General features: G+C 43.4%; 1 protein-coding gene across 3 annotated transcripts in view; it reads right to left on the minus strand.

The window, feature by feature from the left end:
• Positions 1–7,460: 7,460 nt before the first annotated feature.
• Positions 7,461–21,951, minus strand: part of LOC126515192 (transcription factor SOX-5-like) — a 257,539-nt gene continuing 243,048 nt past the window's right edge. The window contains exon 7 of one of the 3 annotated variants that reach the window (XM_050164653.1): positions 7,461–7,760. In XM_050164653.1, coding sequence (XP_050020610.1) covers positions 7,596–7,760 — 165 coding nt within the window. In that variant the 3' untranslated portion in view covers positions 7,461–7,595. The remainder of the gene's footprint in view (positions 7,761–21,951) is intronic. The other 2 variants (XM_050164654.1, XM_050164655.1) reach the window with 2 other exon arrangements.

Genomic DNA, 21,951 nt, shown 5'->3' on the forward strand with positions numbered 1-21,951 from the left:
TCAAATGGTTCGGAGAAAATGGATCTAGCATGATTACAATATTAAGAGGTAGCACTTTGGAAGAAAGGAATTCTTTTAAGTCAATTAAGACAAAAATCAAATGCTTTTTCTCTCTTATCCCAGACTTGTCCCTAAGGTTTAGCAGCTAATTAAATTGTTTACTTTTTTCATAGTTGTTCTGTTGGTCTGTCAGGACAGTCAACTCATTTCCTGGATTGTGCCTAAAGTCGGTGGTCTTCAGGTGTCATGGCTTGCATGGAAATGTCCCCCAGAGGTTCATGTGGTCTACTGGCCTCCGGTTTGGAAGGCTCGAACCTGCAAGAGGCAGTACCTCATTGGAAGAAGCTGGTCACCCTGCCTCCAGACAGCTAAAACAGGGGGAGTGCCTGTGGTAGTTTGAATGTATTTGGCCCCCATTAGATCGTAGGGAGCGGCACTATTAGGGGGTGTGACGTATTGGAGGAAGTGTGGTCCTATTAGAGGAAGCTGGATGCCACAAGCCTTTAATCCAGTCCTTGAGGCTCTAATCTGGGCCACACCTTCTGGAGGAAGTGTGTCACTGTGGGCTGACTTTGAGGTTTCACACACTCAGGATACCACCCAGTGTATCAGTTGACTTCCTGTTGTTTGCAGAATGTAACACCCTCAGCTCCAGCACCACATCTGCCTGCACACAGTGATGCTCCCCATCATGATGATAATGGACTGAACCTCGGAAACTGTAAGCAAGCCACCCCAGTGAAATGTTTTCTCCATAAGAATTGCCGTGGTCATGGTTTCTCTTCCCAGTACTAAAAACCCTAACTGAGCCAGTGCCCATCTCAGGTTTCCAGCATCGCCCCTCCCTACCAGGACGAATTGCCTTCCTTCTTCAACTGTAGGCACGGGAAACTCTCCCTCTTTTAGATTACTTCATGGCAGATACTGGCCACAGCGATGAGAGCCGGGAGGAAAGGAGCCAGGAGGAGCTACATTTGGGACGTCCCCTAGCCTGCGAGACTCTAAATGTCTGTCTAATGTCAGACACCTGGGAGTGATGTACTAGACTCTTCCTCTCTGGAAGGAAGCACCTAAGTGCCCTCAGCAGTCTAGAATGGATGGATTCGCTTAGGTCGTGACCCAGAATGAGTGGAAGGATTTTAATTCTAATGGTCTTTGTTTTGAAACCTGGATCACCCACTCAATATCCAGATGTGAGGTGTTACAGTGTCAATGATTTGTATCTTTAGAAATAGCTACAATGTGTCCATTAACGACTCTCAATTACATATGAAGAGAGAGGACAGACTTTCCTATGACCGCCTGAATGCCAGAGGAGTGAGGGCACACAAGGAAAATAGACACCCCGAGACACCGAGGAAAGGTAATGTCGTAGGCACATAGATCCTGTGCACAGCAACAGAAAGGATAAGAAAAGCACAGCCCACACCTGTAAGTGTTTCTCCTTTCTTCCAGGACCAGAATCACACCCAGCTGTGGCCTCCCTCGAAGGGGGAGGAGAATCGAGGCAGAACGCGGATGGAAATGTTTCATTCATTTGACATCTACCTCTTTCTAAACTTAAATTTATATCTATTTACGCGTCTGTGTGAGCGTATGACACACGCATGTGGGTGCCCACAAAGGGCAAAAGAAGGTGTCAGATCATCTGGAGATGAAGTTACAAGTGGTTGTGAGTCACCCGACACGGGAGCTGGGAATCGCCTTAGGGCCTGTGGAAGAGGCGCAAGTGCTTTGAACCTCTGAGCTATCTCTCCAGCCCCATAATTTGGTACCCCCAAAGACCCTTGACTTTGACTGTTTTGTTACTACCAAGTTTTGGATGTTTTCTGTTACCACCGTTTGTCATGTGTCTGTTTCCACTTGTCTGTTTATTAGGTTCATATTGAAACAGTTACGTGCGTCTTCCTTTTTTTTTTTTTTTTGGAAACTGTATTTAGTCACTCTTGGCTCTGTGAAACCAGAGATGCAGTCACAAACTCTTCCACATTTTAGCACTTTGACTAATTTTTCAGAAATGTGCTAAATAAAATAGCAATATAGTGACTGAAATTCTTAATTGCCTTATAGATTAGCTTAAATAAATGGAAGTTGATAAGCCACGCTTAATAAACTTAAAATGCACTGTATTTGCTCCTCATCAGTTTTCTGAGCACTGCTTCCTCTTCCTAAGAAAGGAAACGCTCAGTTAATTAGTTCCTCATACACCACAATAAAATTAATGTTGAGGAATTAAATACCACCAACTTCCCCAGGCAAACTTGTTGACATGTTCCTGTTTCTAGTTAATGCCACATGTTTCCTTGCTCGATGGGGGACTGTGTGGGTTCCATTGTGTCTCTCTGGTGCACAGGGTCCATGGCATTTAGGAGACCACATGCTAATTTCTGATTTAACAGCATCCACCATGTCAGCTGACACACAGGTCACAGACAATCAGTGACCAGGCAATCACCAAAGCACAAGCCAAAGCCCGTCCATGTGATGCACATTTATTAAACCAACAGAAGAGGAAACCCAGGTCCTAATGATCAAAGAGTGCAGTTCCGTGTCCATCAGCAGAGGAAGGGATTGTTAATCATAACTTACAGCTTCTGTATTGAGTTAAAATGATTGGGATTAATTTTCTTCCTAGACCCCTAATTCTCTCCCTTCTCCAAATTTTACAAGTTAAAGCCTTTGGGGAAGTCTGGTTTAGTTGCTGAGCTTGAAAGTGTTTATTCAGAAAGAATCATGTTGAGCCAGTCAGGGCAGCACGTGTCTATAATAGAGAAAGACCACAATGTCAGGGAAGGCTTGTCCTGCAGACAGGAGCAAAAGCAGAGGGTGGGAGGGAGATACCACATTCATTCACACACAGGAGGCAGGGGTGGGGGGGGGGGGGGGGGGGGGGGGGGAGAGAGACAGAGAGAGAGAGAGAGAAAGAGAGAGAGAGAGAGAGAGAGAGAGAGAGAGAGAGAGAGAGAGAGAGAGAAGAGAAAGCAGGACACAGCTGTGAATTCTCAAAGCCTACCCACAATGACGTACTTCTTCTAGCAAGGATCCACCTCCTAAAGGTTCCACAACTGTCTTAAACAGGCCACCCACTGGAGACTAGGTGTTCAAACATATGAGTCTATGGGGGAACATTCCTTATTCAAACCATCACACTTGCTTGAGGAGGAACAAAGTAGTGAATTAGAACCTAATTACACCTCCAGTCTCTGACACTCTAAGTACTTCTTAATTTGCTATTGCGTATTTGGGATTGAGCAAATTTTGTCAAAAACAAAGAGCAGAAAGCCTGCAATAATATATTGGGAAAAATCAACTGGTACAGATCTATGAATTGATTATCTTCACATAGTACAGAGTTCTATAAACTTTGTTGGAATAATTTTTGTTATTTTATATTCATGAAAACTTTCTGGTTTAAAAAATAAGAGGGCACAACAAAGTTAAAACAACAGCCACCACCACAACCACAAGGTAAGACTACACTGGGCAGAGAGCTCTGGAACCTTCCTGAGTTAAGGCACTTCCAGTGGCACGGTCACTTTTAATGCCATCTTTATGAGAAAAGAAAAATCCAACCATTCACCCTTATTAAGTAGAAAAGTCCACACAACTTAAAAGATGAAAGTTTACAAAGCACCAAATAGATGCCTTTGTATTTTCTTGGAATTGTTGAAATACTCAGCATGCCCCTGGGGGTTAACCAAGACCACACTGAGGTCCTTGGCGTGCGACGTTCTTATCCATTGAGCTCATATGACACATTCAATTCGTACCTTGGGCTAAGTGATCAAGCCAGCTCTTTTCCAACTTATTTTTATATTGTGCATAAAAAATTTTCTTTTATTGAATTTTGACTTTTCTCAAGATTTTATTATTTCCCTATAAAATGCCTTCCTGTCAAAATTTCCAAAGCTTGTGACTGTTAGAGTTCTAGGATTGGAAATTTTGGGTACAAATAGAGAAAAGAAGGGCAGAGGGCTGTAGCTCCCAGTCAGTGAGTCATCTGTTTCTCCCAATTCTGTTTTTAAACTACGTGCTGTAGAGGAACAGGGGGTCTCTGTACAGGAGCAGCTGGAAGCTGTGCGCAGAGGGAGGAAGGGATCAGAAACAGAGAGAGCAACAGGGCAAACCTCAAGACTTGATTGTCTCCAACTCCTCCCCAAGTGGAAAGTGTTGGGTGCACACCAAAATACATGCACTCCATATTTCTTCCCTCCCTTTAAGGTAGGGTTGGTTCTCTAAGGTGAGCAACTGCAAGGCGGTGTGTCTTCCTTCCAACACAAAGCATTTCTGCTGGTGCCAAAGGTGCTTCAACTTTTCTTTGAAGATAGGTGCTTGGCAGAAGCCTCCTGACTCATGGGTTGACTTTTTTTACTTAACAAGTTGGCATTCTACTTAGAAGAAGGAGTCCACACACTCTGGAGCCACTTGGAGGGATTGAACTAAATTATTTGTGCGCCCACTTGACTTATAATTCAGAAAAAATATCTTGGGCACCTTGCATTCCAAACTTACTTAATGGGTTGTCACAAATGTTTTATAGTGATGTCATGACTGTTTTCTAATGAGTTAGTACTGACAGATATAAATTAGGTTTGGAATTTTAAGTTATGTGTTATAAATTTATTTTTTCCACATTGCAGCCTGATTAAGGCTAACGAGTCTACAAAAGAACTATTACTTGACTTATTTTTCCCCTTAAGTGAATTGGGTAAAATGGAGTTGACCTTCCAAAACAGTGTTTTTACATGACTTTTTCAAACCCATGCCTCCTCCCTCTTGTAAGATGGCATTTGATTTACTAATTCATCATTATCAGTAGCTGAGTATGGAGACTCACACCCCTAACCCCAAGATGGCTTTGGCTGAGGAGGGAAGACTGGGCTACAGGGTAAGGCTCTGGCTACAATCAACAATAACAACAATAAACAAAATGCCATTATTCTCACCTCCAAAGACTTTACAAGTATCTTTCCTAGGTCTTAGGAAGTAAGCAGGAAAATGTTTAGCTAGGCATGGATTCGTGAACGTGTGTGTTTTTGGGCTTGGCTTTCTTAAGTGCCCACAGTGAATATTATCAATACTCTCGCAGTTGCAGGCTGACACAGGACTCAGAGGTGAGAGCAGGGAAGCATATCCTTCTGTGCTTGCTTTCCGTGCACCCCTGTATCCAGATGTTTCCGGCTACTCGGTTATACTCTTATCAGTCTGTGCCGCTGACATTTATGTTTGTCTTCTCCAGGGCGGGGCACATTTTTGTCATTATTTCCAAAACAGGACAAGATGTCTATGCTCCAGCTAGGAGCCTCTTCTTCTGCAAACAGGACTTGCTGATTTAGGCTGCACTGGCCAGGTTCCGAGGTTCCTCAGCTTGCGCTTACCAGGGACACAGTAAGTTCCACACTTCAGCTCTTGAGCAGATATCAGCCCCAGGTTCCATGAGCTCTGAAATGCTTCTGCTTTTGGAGTCACATGGTATGTGTGCTGGCCAAGTTTGTCACCAAGAACTTCATCATAGCACTCAAAGCAAGTGACACCAGGTGAGGAGTCGTGCCGAAGATGGGAAGGCAGGCTTTACTCTACTCCCCCATTTCCTTTCTTGCAGTGTGATTGGTGGAGAGACAGCATAGACTATTAATCACATCAGCCCAGCTCCTCCTTGAGGCTTGCCCCAGGAACCCGGGTGTCAACAAGAGTGGGCCACTTGCTCTGACAACCCACTTCGGCTAAGTTCTCGAGTCTGGCAAGGTGCCCAGCTGAAGTTGGCCAGCAGCAGTAAAAGCTTTGCTCTATTTTATTTCCAAGGTAACTGAAGAAGTGGAGACGCTTATAACTTCAGCACCAATGGTGTGAGTAGCAAACAGTTAAAACACCGACCATTTTTCCAAAGGGAAAATTTGGTTTGCTCCATGGCACACTGAGCTGGGCAAATTCGACATGCCAGCTGTTAGGGGAGCGGGGAGCTGTGTGCTCCTGACCTGTCTGGGGCTGTAGTCATCCTACTGTGCGTCTTTCTCTATTGCACAGTGTTTGTTAGTGAAGTTTGCTTCGATATTTGCTTAAAAATAACTTACTTTTCTTTTGGAAATGAGAGCGATTCTATATGCATTTTTGCAATGCAGTCTGAAGCAATGGATGATTTTAAGTGACTTTTTCTTGTTTTAGTAAGCTAGATTACAAAAACAAACAAACAAACAAACAAAAACCCAAACCATATCTGCTACCCATGTGTCAAGTGAGGAACAATTCTGTAGACCAACAGAAATAAAACCAAAGACCCTGGATGTTTGATCATGCAGAGCTTGGGGTAAAAACAGAATAGAAAACTCGATCCTGAGAAAGAAAATTATTCTGAAAATTTTTAAACCCTTAGAATACAGCCCTTAACTGTTCTTTTTAAAAAGCGATTTCTATGCGTCTGAGCTAAATGATGATCTGTAAAACTAGAACTGTGTGTTTGTGTTACGAAATGGACAAGTCAGGGTCCTCGATGGAAATGGAATATGTTGACTCATGGGAAAACATAATAAAAACAAAGTCAAGAGGAATAGTGGCCAAAGGAGGGAAGAGCTATGCAGAGGGGAAGGTGCAGCTAGGGGTTTTTACAGTCTAAACCTGAGCTGTGACATTTAGTTTAACAATCTCTCTACAACTTGACTAGAAATTAATTCGAATTTGCCCGTTAGTTGATGTTTCGCACTTTTACACCTGTGATCTTAACATTTATTTCTAGTCCTTAAATCTTTATATCTTATTGAACAAATGATCACAGAGGGGCCAGGGGAAAGGGGTCCAAGCATAGGTCCAGGAGATCACCCCTGACAAGAACTAGATCAGGCTCAAAACACCAGGAAAAGGGACCCATTATGAGAAACCAACATCCAGAAAGAATGTGGACTAGTCTAAGAACGGGAAGAGGCTCGGAGGGGTTGGTGAGTGTTGGTTATATCCCTGCTGCTGGACAAAGTATACAACACGGAAGGGCAGAAGGGCGGGTCCCTGCCAACTATCTGACGAGCTGCCTTCCATAGAGGCAGGAGTGAGAGGCTGGCTCATCAGAAGTTCACAGTCAGCAATCGATGAGAAAATGGGAGTTGAGGTGGGGACCCTTGAGGGCCACCTCCAATGATACACATTGTTCAGAAGGTCTCTGCATCTTACAGGTTCCACAACTTTCTCAAACACCATGTAGGGAGACACTGCACAAACACACAAGTCTATGAGGATCACTTGACACCCCATCCTCACCGGCTGTTACTATGTGGCAGACACAAAGGCCCCATATTCTCTGTGGAATTCGGGGTGAATTTACTGTATGATGAAAAACTATAGGCTTTAAAATATGAACCCCCAAATTATATTCCTATTTTAGCAATATACTGGGAATAGAAGGCATAAAAGTGAGGTGTGGAGATTGGATACTGGCTTTAGGAGCCCAGGAATGGGATGCACACTTGTAGATATTAGCTAAAACCCTTCCTACTCCATCAGCCATTGTGTTTTATCGCTAAGATAAGCATACTAAAAGAATGCGCTCCCCCCTTGCTGGTGTGCTGCTGGTGTGTGAATGGCATTAAGGGGTCCAAACGAAAGCCACATCATCCCCCCACTCGGGAGTTAGGAGCGCAGTAGTACTTACTGCACCCAGCCTTGTAACTGAAGCCAGGAGGAAGGAGGAATCCTTGTTGGGCAGCTGCAGCAAGGGTCCGCTGGTCAGGAGGGAACACGGGGATCATCAATGGCGGCAGCTGACCTTGAACCTGCTGAACGTGAGAGAGTGAATCAAAGAAAAGAAGCCAGAGCGCCCGAGCTTCACCCCGCCCCTCAATGTATGATAAAGAAAACCATAGTCCAGGCAGCATCTCAGCCTTGTCAGAATGGCTGTGAGTAAGAGAGCAAACAGCCCTAAGGAAACGGACAGCAAATGCTGGCGAGTCTGAAGAGTCACTTGGTCCATTCAGTCAGTCAGTTCTCAAAATGCTAACATCAGAACTTCCATGTGACCCAGGTTTCCTTCTGCACAAGCGTCTGAAAAATGCCCAGCCAGCCTACCACAGGGACGCTTGCTACCCACGCTTGCCACAGTAGGCGAGGCCTGAGATTACCCTAGACATCTGTCCACAGATTAATGAATCAAAAAGAGCATGATGTACACACAGTGGGGTCGTATTCACCATAGAGGAGATAATTATGTCCTTTGGGAAAGGAACACAAAATGGAGAGTATCATGTTAACTGAGAAAAGCCATACTCAGAAAGACAAGACAAATTGTCCATGTTTTATTTTATTTGTGGATTCTAGATTTTATATAGATATATAAAATCATCCCTGCTCTCTCTATCTATCTATCTATCTATCTATCTATCTATCTATCTATCTATCTATCATCATCATCTCTCTATCCACACAGGTATGTGTGTGTGTGTGTATGTCTATATTGACATGAAACCAGAGTGAGATTTCTTGGGTAAATAAGGATTTTAGTGGGATAGCAAGTGAAAAAAGGGAGAGCATGGGGATGATTGTGATCAAAACAAATAATCCCCCTGGAAGAAAATATCTTTATATGTACAAAAATTATATACTGAAAGTAAAGGTAAAAAAAATCAATTACTGACACATAAATTTGTCAGTGAATAAATCTGGCATGAACTCCATCAATGAAAATGCCACACTCCTGTCTTGCAGCAAAGACATAATGGTTAAGGAATCACCTCCCACAGAATAGATGGAAACCTCCGTGTGCAAGTCACACCCCTGCATGTTAATTCTGTGTGTGTAATGCATGTGTTCACATACATGCCTGTGCACACACGAGGGGAGGGGAGGTATACACAGAGGCCAGGGCCAATGTCAGATGTCTTCCTCAGCTACTGTCCGCCTTATTTTATGAGGCAGCCTCTCTCGCTGATCTCTGAGCTCACCAATCGGCCTGGCTGCTGGTCAGGGAGCTCCAGGAATTCTCCTGTCTGTGCTGTCGCAGAGCTGAGACTAGAGACAAACACTAGCCTGGGGATCTCAACTCCTCCTCACGCATGCTCCTCTAGCTCTGTTTCCACCCGATCCACCTCCTCAGCCCCGAATTCTATCTTATAAAACCAAAGCCAAGTCCATATCTTCGTTATGAATGATTATTACTTGGAGATCATTTTTTATGAATTTTTTTACAAATACTGAAATTTCACGATTTTATGAGTAGACGTGAAGAAACAACAGAGAAGAAAACCCTGCTCATTTGCCTTTTCTTTAGAGGAGATGACCAGTGAGCTTCATGTGGCTACAGAGCTCATCAGAGCCAGGTTAAAATCCAGTCCCATGGGACTGTGGAGATCCTTCTGGTGCAAGTGACCACACCCCTCCCTAACTAGATGGCCTTTCCTTGAGTGTCACCTCTCAGATGGACTCTAGGGTGCTGGTGCCCCTCATCATTGGAAATTCTCATCAGTTACTAGACTCTCAGAACGGAATCACCAGAGGAGGCGGTGGTTCATCGGTGAAGTGCCAGACTCCCTAGAAAGGGAGCCTGAATCTGATCTGGACCTCATGTGACAATAAGCAGCAGGTTCATGTGGCCGTATACCCTGGGTGGTAGAGCTGGCAGGTACGCGTGCGCACACACACACACACACACACACACACACACACACACACACCTACTAAATTAAGATTATTTGAAAATTACAGTACAGTTTAACCATCTCTACAACTATGTCATGTTACTGTCTAATGTGAAGTTACTAACTAAAATATCTAGTGTTATTGGTTTTTATTTTCAATATTTAAGCAAGGTCTCCCTGGTGAATGTAAGTGTTGGTCAGGTTCTGCCACCGGGCATATGGTTACTGATTTAAGATTGTGTTAAAAGTCGTGTGCCTCACACTGTTCTTCACTAGCTCTTCCGCACACTAACTAATTCAGTGTCTTAGAAAATATTTAATAACTACCAGCTGTGTGCACGGAACTGAGCTTGGCAGCCGGGATATGCTCTTCGGGAAAACCAAGCTCTCAGGATCTCTGCCTGTGTCTCGGCCTGTTTCTCACTGCTGTTTGCCATCTTGGAATCTTAAGTTTCTGGGGCTTTTCATCATGTTTCACTTGGAAAGCCCACCTTTGTTCACAGTGTAGAAGGAAGCCCACTCTTCCCCCCTTTGAAGTTGTAACCAGGGGGAAGGTCCTAAGCTGTGGGGATCTTTGAGTCACCTGACCATCCATGCTCTAACACCAGCTGTGGTTGTCTTGTGTGGGTCTCACACACAGACACTGCTACTGTGAGTTTGTGAGTTTAGAAGTGCAGAGATCCTGTCCCATCTATAAGACACCGAATTCCTATCCTCCCTGTCTCCTGCCTCTCATGATCTTTCTTTCTTTCTTTCTTTCTTTCTTTCTTTCTTTCTTTCTTTCTTTCTTTCTTTCTTTCTCTCTCTCTCTCTCNTCTCTCTCTCTCTCTCTCTCTCTCTCTCTCTCTCTCTCTCTCTCTCTCTCTTTCTTTTCCCTCTATCCCTGTCCTCTAATCCACCCCTCCCCCCATTTCATTTCAGGAAACGGCAGGCCTCCCATGGATATCAGCAAAACATGGCATATCAAGTTTCAGGAAGACTAGGCACCTCCCCGTAGTCATGTGGTATGTGGCAGCACAAATTAGACTTAAAGACACGAAATTGGGGTGTGTTTAAAGATGGGGAGCAGATTTCAGAGGAGTTAGGAGGAGGTGTGAATATAATCCAAATAAACGATATGAATTCCACATGGAATTAATTAGAATAATAAAGGCAATGAAGGAATGCAGAAAAGGGGGAGAAACAGTCTTCCCCAAGGAAGAGTACACCAACTGGTACCCAGTACCACATGGTCAGCCCTGAGAGCACACACACGAAACAGTATACAGACTTAGTAGGCGTTGTTTAGGAATACATATGTATATACACATGCCTATGCCTACAACAATTAGTGAGAAAAGAGGGTATGACTGAGAGAGGGAAGGGGGAGGTACATGGGAGGGTTGGTGGGAGGGAAGGGAACGGGGAAGTGATGCAATTATAATCTCACAAATGAAAGACATAATCAGAAAGTCCACCTTTGGTTTCGCCTGTGTTTCATCTGCCACAACAAAACTCTGGGCTACTTACAAGACTTTTTGGTTCATATGAGGGGTCAAGGGAGGAGGAAGGAGTGAGAGGAGGAAACAAAGGGAGGAAGGGAGAGCAAAGAATGAGGCAGAGAGAGGGAGAGAGGGAAAGAATGTAGGAGAGGGTGGCTAAGGGAGCCGATTCAGCCATGGCTGTCAATGGCGAACTGTGCCTTTTGCCAAATGGTTCTAAACCTCTCACACACGAGAACTGGAGGGACTGGGATGAGGAAACCAATGATGTCAAATCGAAAGTGGAAGGAAGGTTTGGATGATCGTGGTTTCTTGCCAGGCTCAATGGAAAGAGGGAAGCACTTGTGGAAACGCCATGGAATTAAGACGCTAAGGCTAGAGTACACCATCTGTGTAAATGAAGGGATTGTAGACTAGATCACGAAGCAGAAAGACATTCAGGGCAAACAGTATGGCTTAGTTCAGCGTGCTACAAGGAGGCAGATGAGAAGACAACGGACCAGTCACACGAGGTATGGGCTGTGACCAGTCACTCGACAGCATCTCCCACATCACTCGACACATTTTATCTTTCATTTACCTCACACATTTCATTTCGAAGACAGCCTACGTTATAACATGTATCATAAATCAAAGAACATTTGAAATGAAGAAACTGTATTAAACATACATCAAGGTTATGATGAATAGCCACATTTCAAATTGTTATGACATAAGGAAAATGATGCCCAGGCCTGCATTAACCGCCAGACTTCTCAGTACTAGAGTCCTGTGAGAAGCTTCAAGAAAGCCCTTGACCAGTCTCAAGGGCTGAAGATCAGCCCACGGCCTTCCTCAAAGACCCCTGATGGTGACAGCCTGGACTCAGGCTTAAAAAAACTGTTTGGAGATCAGGTCTCATCACACAGCCCTAGAAGGACTCCAGCTCCTGAGCAGCCTCCTGTCATGGTATCCTGGATACCGTCACTGTCAATAGCTCTTTGGGGCTCGTCCAAAGCATCTTTAGGCATCTCAGCAGTGGGAAGGGAGATTATTACGGGTCCTAGCGCCAAGGCACTAAGTTGTGCCCCTCATAAAATGCCTTCTAAGTGATTCTCAGATAGCTAATTCCATTTGCCTGGCATGTTTATCCTCCCGAGGCCCAAATCTGCATTGCATTTGTCCCTCTTGCTTATAAACTTTGGATGGCTTGCTTTCATCTGGTGACAAATGGCCAAGTCCTTCAGTATGGAGTATAAGCTCTTCTTCCAGGTGTTTCTGTCACCTTCCATCACACCCTTTGTCTCTTCGCCAATAGATCCTAAGGACATGTTCACAGGTTTTCTCTCTGCTTGTCCATACCAGAATGTATTCAGTAGCATTCTCTCCTGTTTCCCTTTAGCAATCCTGTCCCATTCTTTTGTTCCTTGTGGCAAGGTGGTACTCATTCTTCAAACGATTTTGAGAATCACATAATGTTTTTGGTTATCAGACACTTCCTAATGCACCTGCTTGGTAGAACAGAATCAACTATTGCTTCTTATAATTTATTAAGCTAATGCCTAAAAAGCTAACAGGACACTACCTGTATTGAATGATGTTTAAGAGCATTGAGTTTCCCCTGTGAACTATGAGTTTATTTAGAAAAAGTGATATACTGAACTTCTTTTTCACTGTATTGTTTGAGCCCAACAGCTGCAGCTCTTCTATGCAAAACTAACTCCTAAGGCCAGTGGCCAGATGGACTGGGAGTCTCCCACGGAAGCACCTGCAACGTTCCAATCGCACAAGTCCAAAAAAGAGCTACGGAGACCCAGCTTATCTATTGACCAGAGAGGAATCCAGTTTATCCGAGTAGCATAGAAGAGAACATTCCAGCGGCTTCGTGTCCTTACTCGGAGAGTACAACTGTAAGGTTTCCTATGTTGCATCTTTGAAGGAAGAGGAAAGCAACATAGAAATGTCAGGCATCCACTCAGCCCTCAGGTTGCAATCAGCCAATCAGGCTCTATCATCCGGCCGTAACTACTTTATCTTTGTGCAGAATTTTGTTAACACATAAGAGCTGGTTTTTCTAGTACTACTGTTCTCTTTTGCAGGCATTATCTGGAGTTTTCAGTCTTTGCTTCAGGCTTTTAGAATACGGAATCAACGTGGGAACTGCCTTGATATCTTGAGGAGACTCAGGCTTTTCACTGTTCCCTTCACTCTGTACCAACTCTAGTGGTTTCTCTGTGGGTTCCAAAGTTCATTTCTTTCTGTGGGTTTGGAAATAGGGCTTTTCTATGCTTCCAGTTGGTCTCAAACACAGGTCCAGCTTGCGTCTTCTCTATGAGTACTTGGGTTACAGGTGTTTATCACGAAACTTAGCATACATTTTCTTAAATTAAAAATAAAAAACCCAGAACACACAGAAACAAAAGAAACCTAAAAACACATTGTTTTTATATAGGGATCTTTTTCCTTAAAGAGATTACTTACGTGTTGTTTTACTGTAGAATCACTGTGAGTGAGAATTTTTTTCAATAATGCAGTCTGTTTCATTTGGTAAAAGTTGTAAAGTATAAGGAATGAAGTAAAATACTTGGGACTTTTATTACATCCTCATTTAATAAATTTATTTTAAATTTTTATTTTATTATGGATAACTAGTGGGTACATTTTGTTATAAGTTAAATTTTTAGTGTCTAAATATTTTAATAATGACAAATGAGAACTAGCATAGTTTAAAGAGAGGAAGAATTTGGGGTTGAGCTGAGAATCAGTCATCAACTAGACAAGGAGATCAGTCCGCCTTGGCCAAAGAAGTTGTTCGCCGCACTGTATTCTAAAAAAGGCTATGCTAGCTAAAAGTCTTTATCCATGACTTTGTCTGCTGCACAGTAAGAAATGTGGATTAAGGGGAGGCAGAGGCCAACAGAACAAAAGGAGGGATTAAACTAAAAATACCAACCCAATTTCATGCTTTCAATAGTGCGTTTTCTTTAAACATCATAGACCAGACCGGAGAGGATGGCACGTTTAAACTCCCAATGAGGCTCCTGTAAAATACGTGCAATCCAGGTGTGTGCCGGATCCATTCATGAAACTAAAGCACACGTTTCCGAACACACTTTACCTCCACAACTCACAGATTCCTCACTTGAAAGTTTGCCTATCTGATGAAAATTGCTCGTATGCCCAAATCAACAGCAGTGGTACCTCTGTGGTCATTCACAGAGTGTGGGAAGCTCTGTGATCATTCACAGAGTGTAGGAACCGGGGGGAAAAGGTTTCCTGGTCATTTATTTGTTTGAAATGTTTCCAAGACTGGTCTAAGTTGCTGAAGCTTGTTCCCACGTGCAAGAAGCTCACAGAATGCATTGTGGGAAAGATGGGTGTGTTGGACACGGTTCTGCTAGGCAGGAGATACAGTGCTCGACAAGCGTCAGCAACAAAGATTAAAGGAAAAGGACAGACGAAGGTACACACGAGAACGGGAAACCTGGGCTTCACAGGCTGGCGAGACCGGCCTGGGGGAAGTTCAAGCCACTTGGAGGGAATGGTGCTGTGTCTACTAACTGGCACTGGGGCCGATCTGCACGGACGGTTCTTATGGGGTGAGGTGTGATGCCTGTTCTATGTGTTAGCCACCACCAAATTCACCTTTGCTAAACTTTAGCTTCCACTTTGAAAAGAGGAGCACATCCCATCAGAGGATGCCAGGCTGTGTGGACCCAGTCTAAAACAAACTAGTCATACAGTTGGAAATCTACCCTCTGTATTTGCTACTTTTGAATATTTCCAAATTTTTTATCACTAATAAATACAATTTTTTATTTAATGCATGAAATTCCTTCAAAACTCTTAATTAAGTTTTAAAATGTGAGACATTTTTAATTAAGTTCAAGAAACTACTTTTGTCAAAAATTTTAGTCTTTTTTTTTTAATAGGGGTCATGTTATTCCCAAGTGAGAATATGTCACAACAAATTTACACAGCTACATCCTGATTTTAAAACTTCACAATGTATTTCATGTCTTAACACCTTGTATTCTTCCACCAGAAGATGTTGTATATATTCCTACCCTCTAAAATTTGTGACCCACCAATTAACTATGCTGACACATTTATAGAGAAAAAGAGTCTATCAATTATTCACTTTAATATTTCATATTTGATACAGCTTATTGTATAACTTTTTGGTTCCATCCTAAATAAAGGCTTCCCATTTGTTCTATGAATTCATTTTTCTCATTTTTTTCATACAATTAACATATGCTAGGCAGAATATTCACTTCTGGGTGGCTAAGAATTAGGAGGTAAACTCACATCTGCTCTGAGCTGGGTAGGACAAAGAGATGATTAGAACTCAGAGTCATTAAGTCAGCAAGAGAAACCCGTGGAGACACCTTAGGCGCAGAGGGGAGAGATGCTGGAGCCGGAAGCAGAGAGGAGAATGTGACCCTACTAGAAGTCCACTGAGAAGCTTCTGGAAGTAGCAGCCAGACAGAGAGGTGCTGGCTAGAGAAACACTGTGAGCCCAGCATGTGCAGGGGTTTGTGTGAAAAGGTGGAAGGGGAATCATGAGCAGAATATCTCTACATGACGGGGACAATGCCAGCCGCTTGGAAGAAGAGGATAGAGGTGAGGAATCTGCCTGAGGTGCAGCTGGTACAATACTTACCCCCCTCCCGCAGGGCCTGAGGAATTGTGAGCAATTGGTTCAGTAGGGCAGACAGCACTGTGTGAAAAACATGAGGGGTTCCGAGAGCATCCATACAAAACTGATACACTGGAACAGGGAGACAGACATGGAAGGGTTAATCCCTAATAGGTGTGCACCAGGAGAATAAGTCAAGAAATATTTAGGAAAAAACAGCAAGGCACCCTGGTGAAGAAGGGAACCAAAGATGGCATCAAGAGCATTTCACTCTCTTTAAGGTGACCGCAAACAACTAAGGAAAAGACCAAGTGAAAGTGTTCAAGGGAAGGTTACAGCAGTACCGACGAATGTGCGCTGTCTCAATGCTGTTCCACTGGAAAAGCTCTTCCAGAGGGTGGGAAGGAGCCCAGGCTTAAGGGCAGAGATTACAGAGCTTCTAGTTTGAACTGGGAGGTCGGGTTGGAGTTGGATAAAGACACTGGATACTGTGGTGACATGGGATCCAAAGCCACTCCAAGATGGGGGAGTCAAAGGCAGGAGAAAAGCGTAGCAGAAAGACTATCATGAGAGAGGAGAAACATATGTCTTAGGACTGTTCTGTGAGAGATGCACTGAAGCTCTCAGTTCCAGTAGAAAGGGCTGGAGCATTGTCGGAAGGTTGGACACCCAGAGACAGGTGGGGGAAAGGAGGTGGCAAGGGTGGACTATGCTACAGAGCAGGCCAAGTGTTGTGGATGACAGCAAGGAGCCGTGTCTCCCTGCAGACTCCTGAGCACATTATCTTTCCAAAAGATACTAACAAAAATCGCGGTGAAGAGTTTCACACGCATGGGCAAAAGGTTTTGCTGGGTGGCAATCTGAGTGGCCCAGAAGCAAAGACAAAGGGAGAAGCTTTCCACTCTGAACAAGAGTGCTGTATTCTACTTTAAAATGAGGAGGTCAGAATGAGAACGACGGGCCCGTGTTGTAGGTGGAGAAAGAGGGGTGAGCATCATAGGGCCTGACAGAAATCACTCCCCCAGCGGTGATGGCAAGGCCCCATATGGAAGATGAGAGACGCTGACCCAGTGAGGAAGGGGAGGAAAGGCAGTTTTGGGGTGTCCACTTGAGAAGTAAAAGAGAAGATAAGCCAATGATAATTATAATAAATAACAGCAGAAAAGTGAAGGTCCCAGAGATGCCACGGGAACCTTCATGCCTTCAGAGTTCATGTTTCTCTAGTTTTCCTTAGAAAGCACCTAGACACCGAGGCTGCGGCCTAGACGATGTGAATGGAGGTTCGTCAGGCTAGAGAGGAGAGAGTGGGGGAGAATCAGCAAGGGATCATCATAAGGACATCAAAGCGGGGTTTGGATTGAGAACAAAAAAGAGGGGAGAAAGGCCTCAGCCAAATGGAAAAGGCTCAGGGATGGAGAATTGCAGGGAGCCCCTGAGCTGCAAGGACAGGACTTGTGAGGCCTCAGGCTGCCCTGGGTTCTTAGAGCAGATGAGTTCCTAGTACACCCGCCCCAGTGAAGATGAAATTAGTGGTAAACTATAAAGTCTCCAGGTCTCCAGGCATGTCCTCTGGGTTTGGTCCCATGAGGGTCATACTGTTTAAGCACACCACTTGGGGATTCGTTCACCTTTGCCAAAGCACAGTCCCCGTCCGCGGGAAGCGCAGCGACGGTTGGGATGTGCAGAGCAGGCGGGGGTGGGGGGAATGAAGACTGTGATATCCAAACGAGATCACAAGAGGGATTTAGGTAGGTAGTGTGGAACTACCCAGACTGAAGGAGCAAGAGGCACAGCTGTCTCGCCCTCCACAGCATGAGGAGGCTCAGGATTCTTAAGACAGTAACAGTCCCGAGCTTCTTGTAGAAAAACATGCTCGTGTCTCAGTTCAGTAAACTCAAAGCAATGGTCTATAGAAAAGGATATTTAAAAAAATAAAGGTCTGCTTATCTTCCATCTGATCTACAAAGAGCACTGAGGACAAGCTCACCGAGGGATAAAGGGACAGATACCTTGTGCTAAGCCTCACCCCAGATACACACAGGAGCCACACCCCCTCCTGTTCCATCTGATTAAGACAAAGGCAAAGTAGCCATGTCTCTGAGAACAAAAATGAACAGCCATGTGGTTTTTTTTTTTTTTTCGTAGTATTCTTCTTCGGCAAAAAGCCACCCAACTTTTTTTTTTTTTTTAAATTGTTTCCAAGGATGAAAGTGACTTTGCCAAGCAAAGTGGCTTCAAAACAGGCCTCAAAAATACTAATAGAAAGACAGATGGTTCTACTAAGAGTTTGGCTGCCAACAACACAAAAAAAAAAAGTTAAAAAAAAAAGAAGGAAAGAAAGAAAGGGAGAGCGATGCTATTGAAGCCGGCTGCAAAGTCATCCGGTGACTACAAATACTCTTGTCCTGTAGTGACTGCTAGCTCAGCCGGCAGGAAGACAGCACACATGACACAGACTTGCCTACATCCTGTCCTCCTGCACCCACCCCTCGACAAAACCGTCCCCACCAAGCCCCAGAAACAGCATGAGCATGCGCTTGGCTCTGTTCTGCGTGAGTAAAATTATTACATTGGAGAACTCCGGCTCAGTGAAGCGATCCACCGGGAACACTGCTGTTTTTTCAACTCTGCCTGTCACTTTTTATTTTTAATTCCCCTCTTCCTCCTCACCCCCACCTTCAAAAGGCCTCTTGGGCTTTATGGGTTCACGTGGTTCATGCGGGAGCAGCAGTGAGCAGAGAGAAGATGGTATTCCAGGAGAGAGAAATAACCCAGACCGAGCTGCAAACTGTCTTCCCAACCCAGCGCTATGATGATACCTATACTTCATGTCGTTCTGGGCAAGTGTCACTGCTCTGTAGCCAGATGGCCATTAGATCGCATAGAAACTGAAATATTCTATGGACGGTGACTCCTCCCGTTCACGGCTCATTTCATGAGTGTGTTCTTACTTTCCCAGCGTGTGCACATTGTTGCCATCGTTACTAAGGCACGGCCACCCTCAGGTGGTGGGAAACCAAGAACCTCCACACAGGAAACGTCCTCCTCAGAGTACCACAGCTTTGACTTGGTTGTTATTATCTAACGGTCGACTCGATTTTCTAAACTGAATTGTTCCATTCTTGTAAAGCCACACTATAATATGCATTAAATTCACGTCAAATTACAACCAAGATGAAGCAATGCATACATGCAATAAATGGTAAGACAAAAAATATCTTGTCAACTCAGGGCTGACGTCAACTAGTCTCTATTGGAAGCATAGTAACCTCAAAGTAAGGATGACAAAAATCCCGATGTAAATGCAGAAAGTTACTGAGGAAGAGGAGGGGGACATTTTCAGTGGAGCAGAGAACCCACAAAGACAATGTGTAAACCAGGGCAAACTCTGCCTCCCGAGAGGTCAACGCTCACCCAGTATTTTTGTTTTTTTCTCAAAACAAAAATGTGAACACATCTCTCAAAAGAACATGAACCGTTTTGTTGCTTGGAGTTTGGGTTCTCTGTGTGTGTGTATGTGTGTGTGTGTGTGTGTGTGTGTGTGTGTGTGTGTGTGTGCGCGCTGTTGTTTTGAGACAAGGTCTCATGTCAGGCGAGACTAACATGGAAATAGCTGTGTAGTCCCTGGCTAGTTTTGAACTCAGGGCCAATCCTCTTACCTCTGCCCTCCAGATGTTAGGATCACTAGCAGAAACCACCATGCCTGCCTGGTACCCAATTCCTTCATTCAGGTAAAACTGGGTGTGTTCAAATATGTGTGAACACTGTGTTGATTATCACAGAAAGAGAAGAGTGTGTCACATAGGAGCAGGCACAACTAGCCATGTGAACAGAGTCAGGCATTGCCAACACTGATGCTATTTTAAGCCACACCTTGTCATCTCGACCAATTGTCATGAAAGTGAAAGCAAACAAGCATGAGGTGAAGATCATGGTCAACTTAGAAATGACCATTTGTCTATTGTTTATTTTTTTGAGTCCATGATTAGGAATTTTTATAAAATTAATTAGTACTCAATTCCCATCCATAGTATTTTCTCAATGGCTGATAGTAGGTTATTAATGATCCTATGTGATAGTAATATCAATTAAGTATAAGTGCTTTTAAAGATTATATCTAAAAGTTACCTGTAAAGAGAGGAGTGAGCTAAGATGTCAGTTCCTGAGGACAGGATGTCTTTTGAGTGACAGCTGTCAATTACAGAATGAGAAGCACAGAAATGTGACTATTAAAGTAGTGAGCACATTTTTACTTAAAACTGTATCTTTACTTAAAAATAAAAACAACATATATTGCAAAAACGTGTATCTGTTTTGAAGCAGTTTTGATCGTTGCTTGAAACAATTATGCTTTCTATTATAATATTTCATATTCTCAGAAAAACCTTCCAGATATGCTGAGCTGTTTACATATTTTTCAACCTCCTGGAGATTATTAGGGCAGCTGTCACTATTTCTGATTTTATTACTAAGGAAAGCAAATAGTTTGGAACTTGCACATGACCATATATTTGGCTATAAATTCTTTGATTCTTCTTCACAAGTGCTTTGACCAGATCAACAATTTTCTGGAATAAAAATCCTATTTTACATACTTCAAGAAGATTATGGCAAAATTAATTCCCACATATTTTTCACTGTAAAATGGGACCACATTTAAATGGGATCACATTCAAATATTGTGTGTGTGTGTGTGTGTGTGTGTGTGTGTGTGTGTACCAGGGGTGGCACTTTGAATATTTAAAAATTTTGAATGCATTACATTTTTGCTTTACCCTTTTCTATAAAAAATACTTTGTTTTTTCCATATATGTAGATGTCACTCATCTAAAAATTGACCAGAAAATGGAGCTAGCATAGAACTTCCCATATATTTCATACAGAAATTACCACCCTGTGATAAAGGCTTGGCAGACCCTCCCCCAAAGCTCTTAGATTGTTAGCTACTATTGCTTTCTTTGTTAGATAATAGGAAAGAAATTCCCTGATACTTAACTAAAGTATGATTAGAAATAAAATATAAAATTTCCATTGTAATTTAATAATTTTCAATAAAAGCATCTATTATTAAGCTTCAGTTCAAAATTCTCTGAAACCACCCAAATCATTTCGTCCCGTACTATCTCGTAAAGATCCTTACTTCACTAGTACAAATTCTATGCCACACGTTTCCAATTATGAATTCTTCTAACATTTTTACCCCCTAACCCTGTTGGTTATATTTCCCACTAGACTTATTTTGCAGCCAAGGGGACTTTATTGTTTCACCAGTCTTCGGTTTTGAGATCTTTGAGATGGAGGCGAAGGTATCACCTGACTCAGTTGAGGAGCAAACCCAGGCATAGACACTTGGCCAGCTTTTGATGGATGAAAGAACCATAAATACACAATGGGTAGAAGAAGTCCCTTTGATAAATGGTGCTGGAGAAACTAGGTAATGCTTGAAAAAACCTGAAATTTGCTTCTACCTTCTAGCACATATAAAATCAACGCAAACGGATTGAACACCTAAGCACAGGACCCGAGGTCCAACAAGTATATGGAGGATGTCCTGGAACAGACCATGCAATGGTTTCATGAAAACTTAGACAAATAATGTAAAAGTGGCCAGAGGAAGAGCATCTGAAGAAGAGGCATCCACGGAGCAAAGCAACAACACGTGGGTACCGAGAAAATATCGGGGTCTGTACCCAAAATATATAAGGTGCTGGCACAACTCAGCAGCAAGAGCAAACCAAGTTTTGGCAAGGAAGTAGAGCAAAAAGAGTTATTGTAAATCAGCATCTTTCCCCACGTTAGACTAAAGCTGTCAAGCAGATATTCAGACTTCTAATAATCAGGAAATAGCACTAAAACCCACAATGAGGCGGGCCTTCAGGTCTGTTAGGTGGATATCACCCTGGGCGAGAGATGACAGAGACGGGCAGCGCTCGTGAATGTTGTCAGGGGGAACATAAATCAGCATGGTCTCCACAGAGGACAGTACGGTGGAGAAACCGAAAAATGACCCAGGCGTGGGTCTCCTCCCTGACCAAATGAAATCAGCCCTTTGTAGAGAGCCGAAGTCTTTTCTCCCCTTCGCTCCCTTCCTCCACGGTCACTGCAGCATTAGTTAAAATAGTGGAGACATGTTTATAAACTCTCTTGGTATGTGTGCACCGCTGCACAATCCTGTATACTTTAACTATAGATGAAATGGATTAATAAATTAATGTTTATCCATGCCCCCGACAAA

This window comes from Alexandromys fortis, unplaced genomic scaffold (genome assembly GCF_014885135.2).
Source record: "Alexandromys fortis isolate MF-2015 unplaced genomic scaffold, M_Fortis_MF-2015_v1.1 scaffold_153, whole genome shotgun sequence".
Lineage (NCBI taxonomy): Eukaryota > Metazoa > Chordata > Mammalia > Rodentia > Cricetidae > Alexandromys > Alexandromys fortis.